Source organism: Poecilia formosa, unplaced genomic scaffold (assembly GCF_000485575.1).
Source record: "Poecilia formosa unplaced genomic scaffold, Poecilia_formosa-5.1.2 Scaffold486, whole genome shotgun sequence".
In the NCBI taxonomy this organism is placed as follows: Eukaryota; Metazoa; Chordata; class Actinopteri; order Cyprinodontiformes; family Poeciliidae; genus Poecilia; species Poecilia formosa.
Window position 1 is genome coordinate 223,320 of NW_006800425.1, and position 23,918 is coordinate 247,237.

The 23,918-nt window shown below is 37.6% G+C and overlaps 1 protein-coding gene and 1 long non-coding RNA gene across 2 annotated transcripts; one reads left to right on the forward strand and one right to left on the reverse strand.

The window, feature by feature from the left end:
* Window positions 1–1,162: 1,162 nt before the first annotated feature.
* Window positions 1,163–3,670, reverse strand: LOC103156545 (uncharacterized). Its single transcript, XR_478156.2, has 2 exons — window positions 3,511–3,670; window positions 1,163–3,227 (listed from the first exon to the last, which is right to left on the reverse strand). It is a non-coding gene; the product is annotated as an uncharacterized LOC103156545 (long non-coding RNA).
* Window positions 3,671–11,272: 7,602 nt separating this feature from the next.
* LOC103156546 (indian hedgehog B protein-like) lies at window positions 11,273–20,890 on the forward strand. The gene is made up of 4 exons (XM_007578637.2): window positions 11,273–12,050; window positions 14,023–14,180; window positions 14,408–14,511; window positions 19,964–20,890. Exons 1-4 carry the CDS (start codon window positions 11,745–11,747, stop codon window positions 20,698–20,700), a joined length of 1,305 nt encoding a protein of 434 aa, XP_007578699.1. The 5' UTR covers window positions 11,273–11,744; the 3' UTR covers window positions 20,701–20,890.
* Window positions 20,891–23,918: the final 3,028 nt, after the last annotated feature.

Sequence of the window (23,918 nt, forward strand, 5' to 3'; positions counted from 1 at the left end):
AGACTGATCCATAAAGCTGGAGACAGAACCAGACCCAGGTAAAACATTCCAATTCATACACAAAATTTTAGAACAAAGCATGACTGTGTGATTTACCCAAATATGAAGGTGGTTATTCTCACATTTGAGATTTTTTTTTCAAATACACATTGAAAAAAAACATCACATCCACAGTGGCTAAATACTGAAAAGCATTTAAAAAAAATCTGTGCACCTGAGTCTGGTTGTATGAACTTTATCTCTATGAGTCCTGCCTCCCTTATAATTAACTCTGCTTTGGACCACGATACCTAGAAACATTTTGAGGCACGGCAGATGGGGAAAAAAAAAAAACAAAACAAAACAAACAAAAAAAATTTGATAAATGTATGAGAAAGTGTTGAAAAAGAAAACCATGTAATGCCCGCACCATCTCTCTTACCAAGAGTAGCCATAAAAAAGTAATAAAAAATATAGAAAGAAAATAAATAGCTTGTTGCAACTGCCTCAAAAGTGACCCAAGTATCACCGCCTTAAATTAAGGGTGTTCACACAACAACACGTGGAAAGTCAGCATGCTCACAGTTACTCACATACAGATATGAATGTCTTCTTAGAATATGTATCTGTCATCACAGCTTGGAAAAAATTACACTGATACACAACAAATGCACTATAACACCTGGAACCATAATACCAGCCAGTGGAAAAAGACCCATATGTTTGCCTCTGTAACATCATATAACCTTCCCATTAATGCAGTTGACTGTATTCCTCTGTAAGTGGTGGTGGTATCGTTAATAATATTTTCCTACAGATAAACATTTGCATTCCCCAGACACCGCACATACTCACTCGCATTCTCTCTCGTGCCTATTACACACTAATAACCTAATGAGATTTGAGATTTTTAAGTTAGAGTCTGAATGAACGACTGGGTTAGTACTACATATCTATGCATCTACACTGAGAGCAGTGAACCCCAGATAAGTACAAAATACTCCAGATCATCCTCAGTTGGCAATTACGTCGACATAGTTACACTAGGCTATATGTAATCATTGCTCGGCAGCGTATAAAAATAAAAGAAGTTGCTCTGGTGCATAATCTTAAACATCTGCATTGGAGTTTAGAAGTCTCTATGCAAACAGAGGAAACTGTTTTCGGCACTTTTTTTTTTTATGAGTTAGGCTGGCTCAGTTGTTATATATTGGACTATAATTAGTGTGTCATCTATTATACTACCAGCAGCAGCTTCTCTGTGATGCTGGCTAGCTTTATGGCCAGCCTGAGCAATGCATATCTGGAGTCATGTGAAAACAAGATCATACCACACAACTTCAAACTATTTCAAAATATATTATAGAGATTTCTATTTTTTAGCTTCTCGGGGAATTGTTGATGTTGGAGTCCCGTTGTCTGTCTGAATTTGCTGCTTTCTACATTTGTCACTATCTGATTTTTTTTTTTTTTTTACAACAGGATTGTACTTATGCCACCACAGACTCGATACTAACACAACAACAACCAAGGGCCCCTTTTCCACAAGTAAACAGTGAAAGTAAGAATATAGGAATTGCTGGACATGTCCTGAAGGCAATGTGTGAGGAGTTTAATAATCGATCAAATTAACTCCACCAGCAATGAGATAAGCGTCTTGACTGATCAGACGAGAGTATTATTAAAAGTTTTTTCTTTCTATTTATGTATTTAATTATTTATTTTTCAGTTTTGATTAAATAAAATTGCATTTTCTGGAATGGTACTTATTTTACTCTTTTGTGACTAGACTAATAAGTGAAGATTTTTGCCTATTTGGTCAGCTACAGAATAGCACTTTTGCCCCTTTTTATCTTTGTAAAACAAAATGTAGGTCTTATATTATTATTATATTCACAGGTAAAATGAAAGTACACCCTCCTTCACTTCAACACATTTATATATCAAAACTTAATCCCCCAAAAAACATTAGGTTATTTCTAGGTCTTAGGGAATTGAGGAAGTGTGAACTGTAACTAAAACGGTTTTGTTGTACTTCCCTAAAAATATTCCAAATGAAAATATTTAACATGATCTAATTGGCTTTGTTCAGACTAGAACAGAAGCACATTTGTACTGCTGTTAAATCAATAAAATGCATTGATTTATTATAGTTATAATAATGCTACTGTACATTTATATATTGAAAATTTGATTTTACATACAAGAAACAGTCCAAAATAAACAGCCTCAAAATTCAGGAGAGGCTTTGTAATCTTACTGCATAGGAAAATTATGTCGCCCTAACCTCGCAAGCTTAGATGCGGAAAAGGTTTATGTTAAGAGTCCGCTTCACTGTCAGTGTTTTTCCTGCCTGAAAATACCTACAAACAGCCAAATTTCACCATCCTGTAAGAGGGGAAGCAGGGTAAGAGCCTTCTTTCAGTCAGCTGACTGGCAGTGTGTGGTACCACATGGGGGACGGTCAGCATGGCGTTTCATACTTTCCCCTGCATTTTAGTAAAATAATTTTAAACCTATGAGTGGTAAAGCTAAACATTGTTGTATTTTTTTTTTAAACTCTACTTTTTTTAAAACCTCGATACACCTTGACACTGATAACTGGTTCATGCCTATTAACAAACTAAAACGTGACGTATTGCACTGTCCTTCTCAAGTAAACCTTGTAACTGAAAGAGGATGTACTTACTTTTTACAACAATATTTTTTGGGGGGTTTTCTAGTACATCTGGCAACATCTTACATATTTTACACGGTTCTCAATCTGCCACAAAAATAACAAATCTTAAATTTCAGTTGATGCGACATGACACGACAAAGATTGAGTCATCAGAAATTGATTTCCGTTGTAGCCACTGAACAGGTTACTACCAGTACACGTGATCCTGAATGAGCAGGACTCCTCAGATACAGAGCAGTGTGATGGCAAACAGACCCACAAAATGGCTACATCTGTTCATGAAAAAACAGAAACGAAACGTAAATAAAAAGATCCACAGTGCAGCAGATCTTAGAAATGCATGACTTCATCCAGGGCTATCACAGCTCTGTTTATATGGCCAAAGTCCTTGGTAGGATACAGTATTGAGGGGGAAGAGAGGAGAAGGACATAAATAGGCATCAACAAAAGGAACGTGCCCCTTCTTTCACAGCCTCTGTGTGAAGTTTTCAGGAAATACTCCTTTAGTGGCATTTTCTTTTTTCTGCTGCCAATCGTCCTGCTTCAGTCCCATCAGCCAGCCGTCGTCCTACAGGAAGAAACAGGACAAATAAATGACACAGCTGCTTTTGTGCTTCTGGTATGTTAATACATGTGCAGTGCCAGAAGTTTTTTATTCGAGCTATTTTTCCAGTTTGGAAAAAAAATCATCTACCTTCAACTTTGTATGAAAAACAGTGACAATAAATTTGTATTCTGTCACACAATGACAAGAACTATTTTAGTGGTGTTAGTAGAAGGTTTTAATGATTTAATGGCAGCATTACATGGCGGGATTCCTTAGCTATATCAGAGATAATGAGGTCACGTACCTGTTCATCTGGATTGTCGAAGGTGACCACTAGCACCACATCACCAGCCTTCATCTCTAGTTCATCCGTGTCATTGGCAGCATAATCATGCATCACCTGGACCTTATTTTTTAATCACAAAGGTTGATATTAATGAGCTTTTTAAATGTATCTGTTTATTATATCCTNCTTTTAATAATGCATGTTATGTTGTCATGAGCTTGTGATAAATACCCAATAATCAGTTGGGTTACTTGTATCTTTACTTCTAAATGGATTCCAACTCTTTCATGCATTTGTACTTAATGTCAGAGCACAGCTTTACCCTGCTTCAGTCCCCTGGGAAGCTTTTTGTTTGCTTTAGCCATGTGGTGGCTAGCCTTACCCGCTAACTCCAAGACACATTTAGCCTGTGCTCCTTTTTTATACCCTCCTGCTCCTATTTTCCTTCTGTCTACTCTGACCAAGCACTCTACACTGAACTGGCCTTTAGAAAGACTGGTACTGGTGCCACTCTGAACCATTGACAGACACTTTTGGTCATTGTGGTTTTCACTGGCTGCCATGTTAGCTACACTTTAACTTCTAAAGTACTGGTGCTGACCAAGTGGCACTTATTCCCAAAAATATATGGCAAAATGTGTGAATGATTTATATTAGTTTAGCACAGCAGGACATGCTATCAACTTGTCAGAGACGATAACAGATAGTGAGATTTATGAAACCTCTTTGATTCCCATGCCCCTCACACATAAAGATAGCGGTAGGTGTTTATTGTGGTCTGGGGTTGGATGCTCTAGTGTGTGTTGAGGGACAAAAAGGGGAAAAAAAGGAGGAGGAAGAGGAATAGTGGTTTTAACCACCAGCTGTTGTTACCTTGAGTTACCTTTAACCCCAATTACAGAAACCCACCACAAACCACAAATATGCAAGCTTACTGTGAAAAACAACTCAAATTCACTTGTTTACAAAATAATGTCCCTTATGGAATTCACTGCCCCATAATCCTTTCACACCACTTCTTGGTTTTCTCAAACTTCATTACTCACTTCCTGCTTTCTCACTTAAGAAGGCACTGGGTTCTTAAAAAAAAAAAAAAAAAAAAAAAAAAAACTGCTGCATTTCCTGTGCCTATCCCAAATATTTGGACGTTCTTTCAAACAAAGTGGGAAACTGAAGAAACTATTCTTAAAGAAGATAATAAAAATTAAGACACTGTTTCAAGTTATGTTCATCTTTGACCAATATTATGGTTTGAGACAGTGTGTGATTTACTATGAAAATCATTTATTTCTGTGCTTCTGTAGTCTCTGGGTGTTAAAAGGAATGTACTGTGCAAAATTCACATTTTGCACATTTTTGTTCTTCCATCTGGGTCCCTACTGCTGCCAGTTTTTGGAAATGAGTTAATGTTTTTTGGTATCTGGAAAATTACCCGTTTCAAAAACCTCTGGAATGTAATGTCTCAAATCAGCAGGCACCGCCTCTCACCTAACAACCCCAGCAAAGCCCAGCCCGTCACCTGGCAACCCAAGCTAAGCTCCAGGATATTTAGTCAGCTGGTTTTATCATTGTATGCACTGTAAAATGACTGCTGGAACAGACAAGTGCTTTGTTGTTGTTAACTTACTATCCTGAGACCACTTACTCCATTCTTGCTGGTTGTGCAGGAGGCTCTACTTATGCTCTTCAAATATGAGGTCACCTTCAAATGTTGCCTCACAGTGAGCCGAGCAAGTACACATTGTCCAAAAAAAAAAAAAAATGCTTTTGCACTGACCTTTTGAACAAATGCCTGGGTAAAGGTTGAGCATTCACATCAGACTCAAGGTGACAGGAAGACTCCTTTTGTTTTGTGAAAAGATGAGGGTGGTTGAAGTCAGTCCACCTCTGTTATGGCCATAACTCACCATATAAAGTAGTCACAGCCTCATATTAGCTGACCTGTATAAGAACAAATGAGTTGCAGGATGTAGAAGTTCCTTAATTAAGTAAGAGTAAAAGGGTGAAATGATCTAAATATTATTGAAAACCCTTTATTTCTGTTAAAACATATAATGTTCAACTTTAAGTTTTTATGTGCTGCTGACATTGACACTGTCATCCCATATTGACAGCTGTGCAGAATATTGCTGTTTTCCCTTCTACTATTTTAATATCCTATCCAAACTCAGCTGACAGGTGACATATTTTGCTTGTTTATGATTAACAAAAGTAAGAGCTTGAAAAGCAAACCTGTCTGATAAAATAGTGAAAAAAATAATGTCAAACAGATTTTGGTAAGACTCCTTATGAGTCAAATCACAGTCTTCTCAGTCAGCTTCATTTGACATTTGTCATCAAGCCAAGGTCAAATGTATATTTTTTAAATGTCTTCAGACTCCAAGAAGAGAAAAAACAGCTAACTTGAAAACTTCACTTTGATGAGATTAAAGTCAAATATTATATGCAGGTTTTAATATTTATGTTAACTGAAACTGAAACTGGCGTAAAACAAGTAGAACACATTTTTTTTTTTACTTTGTACCTAATGTTGTATCATTTTCCCACTAAATGCGTAAACAATTTCCATCAATTGTTTAATAATGAATTAATTCATGTTTACTTCAATTAATAGAAAACTGTTAATCTCACACAGTTTTCTCATTACTTAAACCTTTTTGTGTGATCCAGTTTATGCCATTTCCATCTTTTTCTTTTCATCTTCTGAAAAAAATGTCTTTCATCTGTATCTTCCTCCTTTTGGACGACACAGAACCTTTGTTGGTTAGGGCCCTGGGTATGCGTGGGTAACCCCGATGCCCATGTAAAGGCTGTGGACTTTTAGAGCCTCGGTGTCAGTAGATGAAAGCAGAGGGAGATTCTGGGGCTGGCACCCATCTCCTTCTGTCCTGCCACCATGGCCTCTTATTTCACAGAGAAAATTAATAACTTTGACAAACATCAATGAGCGAGGGCCTGATGCTTGGTTGGCTTGTCAGCTGGCCTGGTGACTGTGTGCTGTGTGCACATGCCTGCATATGTGTGTCTTTTTTGTGTGTCTGTTTTTCCATGCTTTTGGAGCCTAATATGAGTGTCTATATGTTTTAGCTGATACCTTGCAGCATGCAAACCATTTAAATGTCTGGAAAAAAAAAAAAAAGATGACAGGAATAGCACAGGTCACAGAAACTGACAGCTTGATAAACGGTTTTGGGGGGAAAAAAAAAATAAGATTTTGGTTTGAGATCAGGCTTCCATTTGGTTTGACCTGATCAGAAAGCTGTCTCCTTGAAAGGCTATGGTGTCTTTTTAGGGGAGCATAACTTAACTAAAAGATGAATAGATTTAGGGAGAGATGACTGGATTGGAAAACGTGACCACTTCTGAAGCATTGTCGACAGCCACACTGAAAAAAAAAAAAGACGGTTTTCCCTTGAACCACTCCTGTATTTATGATCTTCAAAGGAAGGATGAGACACACACTCACACGCACCAACTGGCACCCACAAAATGATTATACTTAAAGGAAAGCCAAGCTTCTGCAAACCCAGGTTCACATATAATTTGTATAAGGATTTTCAACTGCAAATAATCAACAGGAATTTCGCTCACACTTTATTACGACATACATTGTGCTGTGTCATGACACTCCTCAAAACTGATTTAATATGGCCTAAAATGAATTTGATTCCATTTTACTGAACTGTACAAGTTGGTGACAAACAAAATCACTGCCAGGATGCCTTAGTCTGGACATACAGGCAAGCTTACCTGAAAAAAAAGGACCTTAAGAGGCTGAAAACACTCATGTCATCACAGAACCTACAGCGGGTTCTTGAAACAGAGTGGGTCAAGTTTATTTTGGATTTAAAAGTATTCAAAATACTTGGATGCATCTGTGCTGAAACAGTCAAATCAAATTTGTTAGTATTCTCATTCTCAATAAATAAATATTAAAAAGTTAGATTTGTAGTACCTGTTAAAATTCAAGCAGGTCTTTAAGTTCAAAAACGTCAGAGTCAAAGAGGGCCATAGAGTGAGAAGCATTGCCATGTTTGGAAAATTAAACTCTAAAAACCAAATAGTTAGTGGCCTGTTCTTTATCAAGTCTGATAAATCAAGACACGGATGGTGGCGAGCTATCTCGTAGCCAGAACTGCCCTGGCGCTGATAAAAGTGAGTTTCCTAATCAATCAGTGCCACTAACAACTGACAGGTAAGGAGGGTGAAGTGTCTTGATTTAGGACACAACAACTGAGACAGACAGAGTGGAAGTTTGAACCGGCAACCCACTGGTTACAGAACAAATCCCTACCACCTGAGCCCCATTAAATCTATAGAAAACCAACAGGGAAAGAAACACTTTACATTTAATCTGAATTAATTAATCTTACAGACAGCAAGGACGGTCATATCCATGTCTTTAAAAGTGAATCTTAGCCTTAGAGTGGAAATTTTAATCCATTGCCATTTTTTTAAATCTCAGTCACAAAAATTAAAGAACAAATAAACACCACCATGAAATATAAAGGCTTGTCTAAGTCCACATCTGACAGTAGTTCACTAGGTGTAAAGGAAGATCCAGACCCATCATTATATGTTTAATACAGTTAAGTCTGAAATAATTTATACCTATTGCAGATTAAGATTTAAAAATCTCTCCAATCAACCAAGAAATCTGTTTCTGATGTGAAATAACAGAAGCATTTTGCTAAAGATTAGAAATCAATATAAAAGATTGAAAATTTTGAAAATAGTGTTTATTTTTATTGAACAGTTGAAGTTTTAAAAATGGCTTGTTGAAACTGATTTATACCTTTCTCAATTACTAATGGAAAAGTCTTTAGTTTGAACACAGAATGGTTGCCCAGATGCATCAATGTTTCCATCTATATTTTTCACAGAGTTTGAAAGGAGCCCAAAGTCTTTGATGTAGCCTTCCTTCATTATCTGACTTTATTTTCTAATAGGTACTAATTACTGGTTAGCTGCCATACTGAGCTAAATCAAGCCACTTCTATCTTGCACGACAAGATTTCTTGTCAAAACACGTCTCAATATTCTTTTTGAAGGTACCTATCACCTCACAAAAACATATTGTTTATGAAAAGTGCAAAGTGTTATAGATAACCAAGATAACCTCTGTTAATTGCTGAGCTTCAGAGATGATAGTGGTGGATTAGGCAACCTTTGGACAGAGGTCTAATACACCCTGTGTCTTGTCTAGAAGCTGGGTTACATTTCCTTTGGCTGTTTTTTTTTTTTGAGTAGTAAACCTTCCCCTCACATACTCACATTAGGACAAACCAATTAAAATACAACTGAAAGAAGTCAACTAAAAAGTGGCTGTGCCATCTACAGTTCACACTTGAGATTCTGGTGATGCTTCTTTATCATATCATATATCAATTTTTGTCATATGTGTCCTGTCTGGCAGTGAAGCTCTCAGAATTGTAGCTCCCTGAATGCCAGAGCGAAACCCAACAGATTTACTTTCACATAAGTGGCACATTATGGCTTCCACTGCAATGCTCCGACCTGTTTCTCATCAGAAATTTCTTATTAGAATTTGTTGAGTTTATTTCAAATGGAATCATTAGAAGATTGGATGAAAAAGAAAACAAAACTCTAATAAATGTTCTATATGTTTTTTGCTTAGACGCAAAGAGACATTCTGTACCCGCAGCAAAGTTCAACTTTATCACAGCCTTCTTACTTTATGGAGGTGGAAACTTTACCATCTTAATGGCAATTTTTGATTCTGTCAAACGTTGTTTGTTTGTTCCCCCCCAGGAAAGTTTCAATTTACACAAGTGTCCAAAGAGGTTCTATTTTAGCTGGAGGGTAAACACAGCTATAGCTGGCTGTTTACTGTTTGGGAATCCTTCTCTTTGCCCTTCTCTGTTCCGCCTAGATACACGAAAAAAGCAGCGGTGCAGTAAGAAATTCTTTATGGTGTTTACACCCACAAATAATAAAACACAAATTGTGGAAAACCCTCAGCTCTGCACAGTTCAATTCATTCAAAGGAGGCAGCCCTGAGAAACAGTGGTGAGACCACTGATTTTCTCCTGGCAAATATTTGAAGAGCTAATTTGGAGGGACTGAGTTTGCTGATGTGCATGTGTGTGCTGGTTTTCATGTGTGTCATGCACATGCAGCCAGAAAACTGGGAACTAAAATGTATCGCATCAAACACACGTAGTATCTTTAAAAGTATCGTTTTCACATTTGACGTGCTACGACCACAAACTTAATTGTATTTTATCGGGATTGTATGTGTTAGCGAAATAAAATAATCTGTGTTTGTAGAGAAATAGAAAAAACAAAATGATTCATGGTTTTGGCTCACTGCTGAGCCAGTACTTTATGTACCTATTTTTAGTGGTAATTGTAGCTGGACGTCTTTGGGGATATGTATCTAAGAGTTTCACATATTTACTGATTGAATTCTCAATTCGATTTAGGTATGTACTTTGACTTGATCATTCTAGGTTCATAAATATGCTGCACTGTAACTCTGACTATAGGTTTAGGGTCATTGTGAAACTGAAAATTTAGCATCTTTTGCAGCCTCTGACAGACAGGATTTCCCTGACTTTAGCTCAATCCATCTTTGCTCCAACTCTGAACAAAGAGTTGAAGCATTTTTTTGAAGAAAATCATACCCACAGCATAATGCTGACACTACCATGTTTCAACATGTTTTACTTTTTTTCTCCCTCCATAGAAGTTACATCTGGTCTGAAGTTATGTTTGGCTATAGTACCTTCCCAGAGGGAGGATCAGCTGAGATACTGCCAACAACTAAACGCTCTTCTTCTCCTGCTGTTAACTTTTTACTTTTCATTCAGATAGAAGATAGAAACTACATTGATATAATTATCTGAGCCTAATGTACTGTTTGATAAATAGGGCCAATTGGAAAGTCTGTGTAGTTAATTTGAAATTACTTTTTTTGTAAACCTGTAGAGTACCTTTTGATATGAATTGGTGCTACATAAATAAGCTGAATTGAACTAAACGTGTGTGTGGTGTGTTTAGGAAGATATGGAGTGTTTTTTGTTTTGTTTTTTTGTTTTTTTCACAATACTGGGTTTTGTTTTGTAGGCCAGAAACAAACATCTGATCAGATGACAACAAAATGAAGACCAGTGTTCCTTGGTCTTCATTATGCTGCCTTTTCACCATTGATCACCAACAAACCTCTGAGGTACAAACAATTGCATCTTTTGCTGCCTCTTTGGTAGGTTTGGCAGCATAATAGGGTTTATGTTGATGCATGATTGGAAATGGTTATGTGTTTTACCCTCATAAAGTAAATCAACCAGACATTCAGTCACCCAAAAAATCAGTGAGTCATTTAAGCAGAGGATTCTACTTCTCTACTGGTAAACAGTCAACCAATCCCCCTCGATCAGATGGGGTTGGAATCCAGTTGAGAGAAACCATCGGCAGCCTCTGCGAAATTGATTAGATTAATTGATTTTGTTGTTTAATGTCAAAAACCGTTCATCAACATGGAAGGTGGTCAAGGACAAAGACAGAGAAGGAACGGTGGGAAAGCCCTTAGGCTCTCCTGCCTTCCAGCAGATGAGGACCGGACTCTCCAGTGCGCCCTGTGCCCAGGAGGGGCGGGTTTGGGTGGCAGAGCGCAGGGACAGCGAGCGCAGAGGGAGAGAGGAGGAGAAGAAGGAGGGGAGGGCAGGACTGGCAGGGTGCGGTCTGAAGTGGCAACAGATCACTGTGGATCACCCAATTCCCTTCAATTCAACTGGAAAGCTGCAGCTTGTCGCATATGGAGAAATCCAGAGCAGGGCATCGAGCAAAAAGAGCGCACAAGGGGCCGATGTTCTTCCAGATACCCTGGTGCACAAGAAAGAGGAGGGCAGAGAAACCACAACACTGCAACTTGGATGTCAGCAGCCGCACTCTCTCTCTTTAACTCTCACACCCACCAAATCGACTTTGAACCTGTTTGTTTAAATACACGGACTTTACAGCCAGCACACTTACTGCTGATTCCGTCAGGCGGCTCAGAGCGGAGTTCCTCTAGTTTGTAGACGTACAAAAAAAGAAAAAAAAGAAAAAACAAACTTTTTTGGTATTCCAATGGTGCCTCATGGAGACCAGGGGATGACCTTATTTCATCCAATATTTTCAGACGCTGTGCTTTATTTTTCCCGGACAAATGGAAACTAAACCGGAGTGGCACTGAAGACATCTCTCTCTCTCTCCCCCACGGGAGAGTCCTCCCTCCTTTCCCCGGGGCGATGCGGATCTCCTTCCTCCTTCTCGCAGCCTCTCTGTGCGCCTCTGTCCTCCTCCTCGCACCTGCTTCGGAGGGCTGCGGGCCGGGGAGGGGATACGGCAAGAGGCGGCTCCCCAAGAAGCTCATCCCGCTCGCCTACAAGCAGTTCAGCCCAAACGTGGCCGAAAAGACCCTGGGAGCGAGCGGGCGACCCGAGGGGAAAATTACGCGCAACTCCGAGCGCTTCAAGGAGCTCACGCCGAACTACAATACAGACATAATCTTTAAAGATGAGGAGGACACGGGCGCAGACAGGCTTATGACTCAGGTAAAGCTGGGTGGGGGAGGCGGGATACGGAACAGGGTCTTATCTCGGTTAAAGTGCCATTTTCGAGATCATTTTGTTTATCAGGGAGATCAAATTACACTGAGCTGAATGAACCAGATTAGCCACGCTGCTGCTTCCAATTGTCTGCTGAATGTTTGCTGTCAGTTGAATGTTTAAACCAAAGTGATTGATTCCATTAACTCTTGGTTTCACCTCTGGATTCTGCTACCTGACATACTTCGCTGCGGAGGCTGCCTTCAAGTGTTGCCTTCACTGACCCCAATCTGGCTATAATTTTCCATTTGACCGGACATAAGTGAATCATTGGGAAGTAGTCCTAACCCTCGATTCATTTCATGCTTTTGCATAAGAGACATCTATTTTTATGCCGGTTGCATCCTGCCAGCTTGAGCAGTGGTTATTTTACGCAATAACCTCTCATATTTGCAAATCATTAAAATGCATGTCCACTCCTTGACTTTCAGCCTGGTTTGTGTATTCGCATTGAATGGATGTCAAGCAAACACCGCAATCACAGTTGTGTGTACTTTGACCATTCACCTGACACAGTTGGAACTCGCAGCAATTATTTGAAGTGCACATATTGTTATACTCATAGACTCAACGTTTTGGTTTCAGTGCATAACTTTTTTTTTTCTTCTTTTGTGCTCTTTATGCTTTTTTTTAACTGTTTAAAAGAAACATCTATTGAACTGATATGAGTTGTTTTAAATTAAATGATACTTCTAGAGTCTGTTGGTCAATTTTTGGCATTGCTGAATCACCAAAAAGCCAAACTCGTTGATCAAAATTTGGTCTCACAGAGTCAGCTTTTCGGCCCATCTTTTTTATTCTTCTCGTGAAGATCAATCTGGCTTTGTCTTTCTCTGTATAAACGTATCTATTTCCTGAACAAAACCATAATCCTTCAACTAGATAAATGCGCATGTAATTCTCACTCTTGTACTACTGGCAAAGTGCTTTTTGATTTATTGTGCCTCTCTTCTAGATAAAGACAGTTATGGAGTCGTATTTACCACAAAGTCTATTGTTTCTGTGATCATTGTATGTCTGCACTGTTTTCTTAATTCCCATCCAGCTCTGGCATAAGCCCCCTCCTGGGCCAGATCCTCAAAGACATTTCTACAGAGTCACTTCTGTCCACTGTCTCCATGTGCTTGCTCATAATGAGGGATTGTTGTGTACTCAGTGACTCGGTGTGATCGGATGGGTTGTTGTTTTAACATAATTTAGCAATATCACTCCAACAGAACCAAGGTTATTCCTGTTAAATGGGAGTCAGTCTTTTCTACTGTCACCTCATGCTTGATAAGTGATTGACTTAAGTGAATTTTTAAACTTCCGCTTTGGGATCACTAATGTGTTTTTTTGATTCAATTGAATTTATGCAAAATGAGTGATTCAATTCAAACAGCTGGGCTCCCTCAGATAAACTTTGTATAAATTTATACACTACTACACCATCACACTCGAGCACGAGTTCTGATATTTAAATAACAACTATTGTTAAACATTTGCAAATACAAATTTAGAACCAAAACCAGAGGTACAAAAAGCTTCTCGACTGTTACCTCTTTAATTGTATCTTAAAGTTGTTTTTTTATTGTTTCTTTGTTGCTAAAGCTTTACACTTTACTCTTTTTCAAGCACTTTGGTCAATACATAACTGATTTTAAATGTACATAAAAAAGCTTTGATTGTGTTTGAGTGTTTTATAATATGACTATGATCAAATACAAATGTAATTGATTTTAAAATGATTTAGGAGTAGAATATTTTGGATGGGTTTGTTCATATGTTCTTATAAAATGAATTTCTTTGGCTAGTTTTGTGAAGTGCTTCGAGAGAGTATTTGTGGTGAAATGGTGCTCCATAAATAAACCGAACAGAAGCTGAATCGTCCTCGATTGTTTTTCTCTAACTTCTTTTGCTTTTTCTTTGTCTCGCCCAGCGTTGCAAAGACAAGCTGAACTCTTTGGCCATCTCTGTGATGAACATGTGGCCAGGTGTGAAGCTGAGAGTAACAGAGGGCTGGGATGAGGATGGTCATCACTCAATCGACTCGCTGCACTACGAGGGGCGTGCTGTCGACATCACCACCTCAGACAAGTAAGAGAAACAAGCTTGATACACATTTTGAGACTAACATTTAAGCTCTTTGAAATTATGAATGATTTGTTATTAAACCTATCAATAAGCTAACGTGTGAAGCTTTCAAAAAGCAAACTATATGTACTTTACTTCTAAAATCTAATTGTAGAACTGAATATTTCTTGACTTTTGCAGATGTCTTTTTTTTTTTTTGCTATTTTGATTCAGACCTTTTTCTCTGATAGGGACAAAAATAAGTATGCCATGTTGGCCCGCCTGGCTGTAGAGGCTGGATTTGACTGGGTCTACTATGAGTCTAAAGCCCACGTTCACTGTAGCGTGAAGTCAGGTAAGAACTACCTTTATGTGTATTTCAAAGTGTTTTTTTGTGTTTGCGGCCAGCTGTTGTTAGCACTAATGAGGTTGATGCGAGACACCTTGTGGGGTGACTCCCTACTTGTGCAGCCTCGCTTTGAGCACCTGTGTTATCACTTTGTGAAGGTGTTTGTGTGCAAAGCCTACTGGGAACCAATCAAAACAGGGTGTGCACCTGTGATCTCTGCTTTATGCAGTCTCATCTTATCGTCAGGGCTTATGATAAATTTATCAGTTTATCAGAATTTGGCACGTATACTATCTGTGCTACATACCTATTTTTCCAGAATGTAGTGCACATATGAAAATGCCGTGCCTATTAAAGTATTCCTAGTCCTTGACATTCATAGTTTGCTGCAGTTCTACCACAAACTTAAACATACTTTATTGGTAGTCTATGTGACAGGCCAACAAAAAACAGTAGACAAAGTGGGAAGAATACATGATTTTCATTTACTGCTATACTTTGATACCTTTCAAAAAATTTGTGGGCCAACAGGTTGCATTTAGATATCATTGAATTATGAAATAGTAAGTAAAGATCACTGCTTAATCCGTCATCATCAAAAGAATCACAGGAAATATGTGGAAGAAGATGCCCTGGTTAGATGAGACCAAATTTGAACTTTTTGGGTTACATGGAAGAAAACCATAAACACAACATGTCTGCTTAGAAACATGGTATTGGTAGTATCATGACGTGGAGATGTTTTTTTTTTTTTTAAAAAAAAGGGTGATGGCAGCTGATTGGAGTTGGTGACGTGGCTAGAGTTAAGTTGAGGGCAATCCTGAATGAAAACCTGAATGACTGGAGCGGAGGTTCGCCTCACACTGATGACCTAAAGCTGATGGAATGGTTTAGATCAGGGCGGTGTCCACCGAGAGCTACTATCCTGCAGTCGATGCACGCTCAAGTCAAATGAACGGCTCATTGCCAGTCCTCTGCAGAGCCGAGTGACGTACTAATGAGGGAATTCAGCCATTTGATTTGTGTGTGTTGGAGAGTGGATGCATGGATGATCCTGAGGACTGGACTTGGGGAAGCCCCCGGTTTAGATCAAACCATATTCATATGTTACAATGACACTGTAAAGCACCAGAGCTAAATTGGATTTAAGTTCAGAGATGCTGTCCGACTGAGCTTAAGCTGTGTTTTTTTATTTTTTATTTTTTGAAATGGACAACTGAATTTAAGTCTGTAGATGTGAAAAACTGACATTACTCAAAAGATCTGCAGAAAAAGATCTGCAGCTCTAAATGCAATGAAAGATTTGAGTCAGGGGGACTGAATACAAATTTGCACAACACTTTTCAGATTTTTATTTGTAAATGTATTATGTAAAATCTGCATCGATTTTCTTCTCCTTCATAGTTACCCACTATTTTTTTTGTTGATCTATAACATACAGTCCATAAAAATGCTGTGGTTGACACAAGACAAAAAGTTGAAAAGGTTTGAGGGACATGAATACTTTTGAATACTACTGTACGTCCATCGAGTCTAAATGTGAATGCCTTGGTTCCATTTCTGACAGACTGCTTCTGCCATGTCTTATTGTTACAGCTAACTTACATCTTCCACCACAGGTTCTTTACCAGATTAGATTTTCCTAAAAACAATAAGTGACAACATTCCATGTAACTTTTGAAACATTTTAGAAACCCATATACCCACGTCTGGTACCACCAGTTATTTGATGCCAAACCACACTCTAGCAGTCTGCCTAGGTTAGTAGGCTGTGAGATGATTAACTCTCTCTTTGTTTTTGCCGTTGCTTTGCCTCCAGTGAGTTTCTTTCAGATCTCTTATCTGAATCTTATCACAGGCCTCCTTTTTGTGCAGCCTTTGGGCTTACAGACCCACACACACCTTGAACAAATATTTGGCTGACTTGGGACTGCCTTAAGACAAGCCTCCCTCACAGACACACACACACACATACACACGTAACTATATGCACCTTTATTTATCAATAAGATTGATTTCTTATTTCTGTCAGATTTAGTCGGATTTTTTTTTAACCTCACAGCAACCAAAAATAAGGATGTCACTTGGTTTAAATCTCTGCAGTCCAAACGGTATCTAGAACCACGTTTGAGTCTGTGTACTTTCCTGCCTCCGTGACCTCGGTCCGTGCTCTGACTGCGGTGATACAATCAGCAGGTTATCCATTAGCTCTTGCCGACTACACTTTCTTGCCACCTCATCTCACTGCATCTTAAAGGGAACATTAATCCAGGCAGAGTTAAGCATGATATATTGTGCAGGCAATTCTGGGTGAAGAACTGCACCTCAAAGGCCAAACAAGTAATTTTATCTACCATTTAATACAGCTGAATGATATATGCATATGATCTGTAATAAAAGACAAAACATTGTTCATTGTTTGACCTGATTTTTTTTTTGTTTTGTTTTGTTTTGTTTTGTTTGTTTCTGGCCTTATGAGTTAGGGTTACTAAAGTTGTTTCTAATTTCCAAATACAAGACAGATGAAGAAATTACTTTTAAATTATTATCATTATTTTTTATTAATTTCTTAATCCTTGGGTATAATTCCCAGATCCCTGAATGTGCCACACTTACCCATTCAAATATGCCAGTATGAACACTATGGGAATTTCCAGCCATCGTTTCATCCATTAAGGCGGCAGGTTCTGTGTCTCACATATGAACATATTTTAATCCAAAATGTGCAAAACAATCTCAGAAAAAAAAAAAAGAACTTGTGTTGATGCTGGAAAGACAATATCACTATCCACAGTTAAATCTGATCACATGGATTGAAATGTCTCTCAGTGAGAAGGGCGACATAACTCCAAAACGTGTCTCCCTTATTATTCTGGCATTTAGCTAATTAAAATAAATGAGGCAACTCTAGCTGACTTAAAACAGGAATGGATTATTCTGATTTAGTATCAGACAGTAGGGGAAAAAAATAGTATACATTGTATACATCTTCAACTTTGATTTAAAAGCTTGTACTCTGTGTTTTATCTAAAGCTGAAGCAAGGTGAAACGTTAAACTTTAATCGTCTTAACCCAACCAGTCTTACTGGATATATGTAGAAGAATATTATTTATTTTGTTGATCAGCCATAGATGATTAACGACATTACTTTTTATCTCAAACATTCAATTTGGTTTCAGTTTATGTGTATATATCACCAAGTCAGAACAAATTTCATCTCAAGGAATGTTACAAAGAAATGAATTCAGTTCATTCATACAGACAAATTCAAAATCACGTTTGATCGCCTTTATCAAACAATCCAGCCTAGATGAGTTAAACATTTAAATGATAAAAAAAAAACAAACAAACAAAAAAAACTTCTGTCTAACGGATCCCGGACGATGGCATCAAATCACTGCCTTGCAGTGACAAATCCCCTTAAATAAGCAGGTGACAGAGAGCAGTGAGTTGAACTGAGTCTCTTACTTTTCTGCAGACCGTCATACTCAACATGGCTCAATGGCAGAAAAGATGGTTGAAAAGAATGTGTAACCTTCACTGTGAATTTTCAATTATTGCACTAAAATAAAGATTTATGTTAAGTTTTATTTTAAAATCTATTGAAAGAATAAACATGCAAAATCTATTTGAGAAAAACGATTTTAATTTATCAATGTATGCCTTAAAAAGCCATCAACAAAAAAAACAAGCCTTATTAACTAATAAACAAAAGCAACTACATAAACAGGACAACTACTTTTGACTGAGAGTTAGGATGAAGCAACAACTGCTTTTCAACAGCGGATTAGCACCCTAAACAATCATAATAATGCCAATAATAAAAAGTAAAGAAGACAAAAGTGTAAGAAGCAAAGAATAAACTGAATACAATCTCATATCAAGGATGGCATGGACAGGAGTACAAACTTAATTAATTCTACCCCATGTCTAAATTAAATATAATTAACAAAAAAAATGTATGTAATTCAATTCAGTTTATTTATATGACACCAAACCACAACATGTCATCTCGAGGGATTTTACAAAATAAGTCATTACAATTCAATCATACATACATTCCAACTGATCCTATCAAATAATTTGCTCCTTTATTCAAATTAGCTTAAAAGTACTTTCTTACCCAGAACCTTTTTGGCTTCATATTAATACAGATATGCTTTTCTATACTTTGTTATCCACTTTATATGCGATTTCCAACTAATTTGTCTACGATTAGCCATTGGGTATATCAAATATATTTTAGTCGTCTCATTATTTATAGCCCAGTATAATAAAATATTATAGTGCCATCTGCAGATAAAACTAGTTTAAGAACATATACTTTGCAAAGATCATGAAAAACAAACAATTTTGGGCCCAACACTGACCCCTGGGGGACTCCACAAGGAATGTTCAAACATATGAGACAAAATTCATTCTTCTTAACAAAATGTTTTCTGATCATCAAATACCTCCATACCCATTATAATACTGCTCATCTGATTACGTACTACTCAAGTTTCATAAGTAAAACGTCAAGATTTATTGTGTCAAAAGCCATTGTTACGTAATTGAATGTTTCAATTTATCTAGTGAATCTATTAGTGCAGATGATCTATTTTCTCTAAATCCATATTGAGCTTCAGTGAGTACCGTAAGAACATCCAGTCTGTTATTAAAGTGTTTATAGAATTTTTTTAATTTGTAAGAGTTATGGTTAATTATTTGTGAAGAGGCGTTTCTTCCCAGACATATATTGGAATTACTTTTTGCTGCTTTCTTTTTTCTTAGAGCAGCACCCATTAAACATGATAAATTGCGAAAGTAGGTCAGCGTTTTAGAAATTCCAGTGATCTCTCTATAATCGTCTTGTGAATATCATCATTCTTAAAAAAAAAGAAAAAAAATTAAGAGACTTGAATTAGCTCCAGGTACAGTCTAAAAAGATTTTCTTTTTTTTTTTTTTTGCATATCCAAGATAAGTAAGGGTGAAAGCAACACTCATAAAATATGTCAACTCATAAGCAACCAGTGGAAAATGTGTTTCTGAAATTTGTTCTGGTCATGCACTTGACTTTCAGTTATAATGAGAGAGACCAAAGGCAGACAGAGAGCAAATAGTTTGAACCTGAGTCATACTGCTATACAAATGTTAACAACCCCTCAGTGATTGAATTGAGATAATGTTGTTCTTGAGTCCGTGTCAAAGTCTCACCTGCTTTATGGATCACTAAGTGACCTGGAATAAGGAGCAGGTGTAATGAATCTAGCTAGTTGTACTAGAAAACTTCACCATGAAAATCAAGCTAGGACGTATCAGTACTTTATTTCAACCACATGTTCCCCTTCTTTATGTTTTCTTTTTTTAATGTTTTGTACATCAAACTAAACCATTCAATAAAGAGCACAACTTCATAGATTTAAATAAAATAAATAGATGGATATTTTTTTCTTCTTCTTCTTTCACTCCCTCAGAGCACTCAGTGGCAGCCAAAACCGGAGGATGTTTCCCTGGCGACGCTCAGGTCACCATTGAAGGTGGGCGCATCAAACAGATGCGTGACCTCCTCCCCGGCGACCGTGTCCTTGCGTCCTCCTCAACAGATGTCCACGCTCCGCTCCTCTACAGCCCCGTTGTGTCTTTTCTGGACCGCCAGCCCAATGCCACCAGGACCTTCTATGTTATCGGGACGGATGGGGGGCATAACATCACGCTCACGGCCGCTCACCTGATCTTTGTCACAGAATGTCCCAGCAGACTGACCGGGTCAGGGCAGAAAGAAACATCTCAGGACACAAAGCTTTTTGGTTCCATTTGGCAGAGGAGGGGACATGAGGCAGGTATGAGGACAGTTTTTGCCAGCGAAGTCCAGCCTGGACAGTGTGTCTTTACATCTTCTGGCAGATCAAAGTCAGATCCAAGACTCTCAGTTGTGACGTTTGTTGAGGAGCAGACAAGCACTGGGCTGTATGCCCCGCTCACCCAGCATGGGTCTATAGTGGTGAACAGCGTGTTAGCATCTTGCTACGCTGCCGTGGACAGTCACTATTTGTCCCACTGGGTCTTGGCTCCTTTGAGACTTATTTACAGAATAACAGGACAATCTCAAGTGCAGAACGATGGGCTCCACTGGTACCCCTGGATTCTGCAAAGGCTGGGGAAAGTGCTGCTGGGTACTGAACACTTCCACCCTTGGGCCTTTGACCAGTGACATAAACTTAAGGAGGACGAATAAATATCAGACCGGTGGCATATTTTATTTGCTTGCATGCAGGGGCACAATATGGAAAAGCACAACTGTTTTTAGAAGAAGACTGATCAAAAGTGTATATATACTTTATACGTACTCCAAGTGCCTGTATTTGCTGTACTTCAATAAATCTCTTATGTATGTCTTTGTGTAAGACATTGAGGAGGGAATAATTTCATTTGCATTAACATAAAGACTGACAACTGGAGCTCTTATTCAGCTAAAACAGGTATTGTCTCTAAATTGTTCAATTCCTTCTGAAAACCCTCACTGTTTGTGTATAAACATGATCCCCGTTTTGGGACACTGAAAGAAGAAGGTTGACACACACACAAAAAAAAATAAATAAATAAATATTTGAAGAATATTAAGGGGGAGAGTGAGAAAAGAGAAAAGTTTATAAAGCTGACGAGCTTTTGTATGTAAATAGGTATTTATACACTTACAACTATGTAGGAATAATGTAAAGGTTTACTTCCAGAATTATCTCCTTCATCGCTCTTTGTAAAATCTAAGCCTTGTTATTTCTTTTTAAAGTCCACTCAGTGTGGTGTAGAGCATTGATACACAAATTGCTACACATTTATAAGAAGGCTTAAAAAAAAGCCACTAAATGGCAGGGAATGAAAGTGTGTATAAAGCCACGACTTTTTCTCTACAGATAGTTGTACGGTGAACTTGCTCACCTTCTCAGTTGTTTTCAAGTCTTCCATCAGTTTTAAAACTACTTGATCTTTCTCTTATTCACATGTTTATCTACAATGTTTATGTTTTTTTTTTTATCAGGTGTATTATTGAAGAGATAATTGTTTGATCATTGTCTTAGGGTGTCACTTTTCAGGTCAGTAATATGACTCAGGCTTTTTTCAACTACTGTATTATCTTCTATGCATCTCGTTAAATATCAGTAATTATCACAATTAGTACATAGAAAAGAGTTTCTAATTTAACAATGCCAATATCGGATTATTGTTTGTGCTTCATCTCTTTTGAAACACCCACATTGGAGCAGCAAATTTGTTTTATCAATGACAATATTAATTTTATGGAAGGCTGTATAGAAATGTAGAAATATCTAATATATATTTCAGATTGCCTAAACTGTTTCTGGTGTTGACTTTAAAATGCTTAATGAAAAAACACAATGCAATTATCTTGTAACTCCAAGGCATTTTTCGCAGGAATATTGTCAAATATGTATATTAAAGCTATTGGATAAACTATTTAAAGATCTATTTTTAGAAAAATGTTGTTTGTATTATTATTTTTGGCAACTTTGTATATAAATTTTGTATTTGACACATAAAAGTTTTAAAGAACGAATTGTGTCCTGTCTTGTTTATTTATTTTCTCCTTTTTGGAGTGTAATAAATTGATAATCATGTCTGATTACTGGAAAAAGTTTTTTTTTTTTTTTTTTGCCTTTTACATTTTACGGTCCAGGTGAGAAAAGCATACACATTATACTTGCTCAAACGACATCCAACGACTGACTATCTGTTGGTAAAATTACTTATCATTGTTACCAGCATAATGCATGAATGACTGTGGTTAAAGGGTGGTCTGCTTGTTGGTTTCAGTACCAAGGACAGCAGCACCATGTGAAGTTCCACTTTGCTGCTGTGGATGATAGGGGCTTGTTTTGTTTTTCTTCTAGGGTGAAGAGTTATTATTTGAAAACAGCACACTCTGCTGGAACTCCACATATTTGCAGCAAAATGCAGTTACTTGGAACATAATTTAAACCACTTGGACTGTTTCCATTTTGATGTACTACCAAATTAAATAAAGGATAACTGTTATTCTTTCTTGTTGCAATTTGAAAATTGAACATCTTAAAAGTGTCGCATGCATCTTTTTTACCCTAATGCCCCTAAGTAAAGTTTTGTGCATTCATTTGATTTCAGAGTTCACCTTAGCTTTACGATGGGCTTCATGAAGGCCAAATCACACTGCAGACAGGTCACAAATAAAGTTGTTGAGAAGTTTACAGAAGGGTATGCTTTTGCAAGACACAGTAGACCAGTTTGCTTAAAAGATGGCCTATCAATAAATGTAACTATGAGATAAATCATATGTTTGTTTTCCTCCTAAACATGATTACACTTACTACAAAGGAAGATAAAAACAGTAAAGCAGATTCTAAGTAATCTTTATTTTTACTGGTCATTTAGGTACAGGGAAAAAAAAAATCTTTTTGTCATATCCCAGATACCACCATTAGAGACTGATCCATAAAGCTGGAGACAGAACCAGACCCAGGTAAAACATTCCAATTCATACACAAAATTTTAGAACAAAGCATGACTGTGTGATTTACCCAAATATGAAGGTGGTTATTCTCACATTTGAGATTTTTTTTTCAAATACACATTGAAAAAAAACATCACATCCACAGTGGCTAAATACTGAAAAGCATTTAAAAAAAATCTGTGCACCTGAGTCTGGTTGTATGAACTTTATCTCTATGAGTCCTGCCTCCCTTATAATTAACTCTGCTTTGGACCACGATACCTAGAAACATTTTGAGGCACGGCAGATGGGGAAAAAAAAAAAACAAAACAAAACAAACAAAAAAAATTTGATAAATGTATGAGAAAGTGTTGAAAAAGAAAACCATGTAATGCCCGCACCATCTCTCTTACCAAGAGTAGCCATAAAAAAGTAATAAAAAATATAGAAAGAAAATAAATAGCTTGTTGCAACTGCCTCAAAAGTGACCCAAGTATCACCGCCTTAAATTAAGGGTGTTCACACAACAACACGTGGAAAGTCAGCATGCTCACAGTTACTCACATACAGATATGAATGTCTTCTTAGAATATGTATCTGTCATCACAGCTTGGAAAAAATTACACTGATACACAACAAATGCACTATAACACCTGGAACCATAATACCAGCCAGTGGAAAAAGACCCATATGTTTGCCTCTGTAACATCATATAACCTTCCCATTAATGCAGTTGACTGTATTCCTCTGTAAGTGGTGGTGGTATCGTTAATAATATTTTCCTACAGATAAACATTTGCATTCCCCAGACACCGCACATACTCACTCGCATTCTCTCTCGTGCCTATTACACACTAATAACCTAATGAGATTTGAGATTTTTAAGTTAGAGTCTGAATGAACGACTGGGTTAGTACTACATATCTATGCATCTACACTGAGAGCAG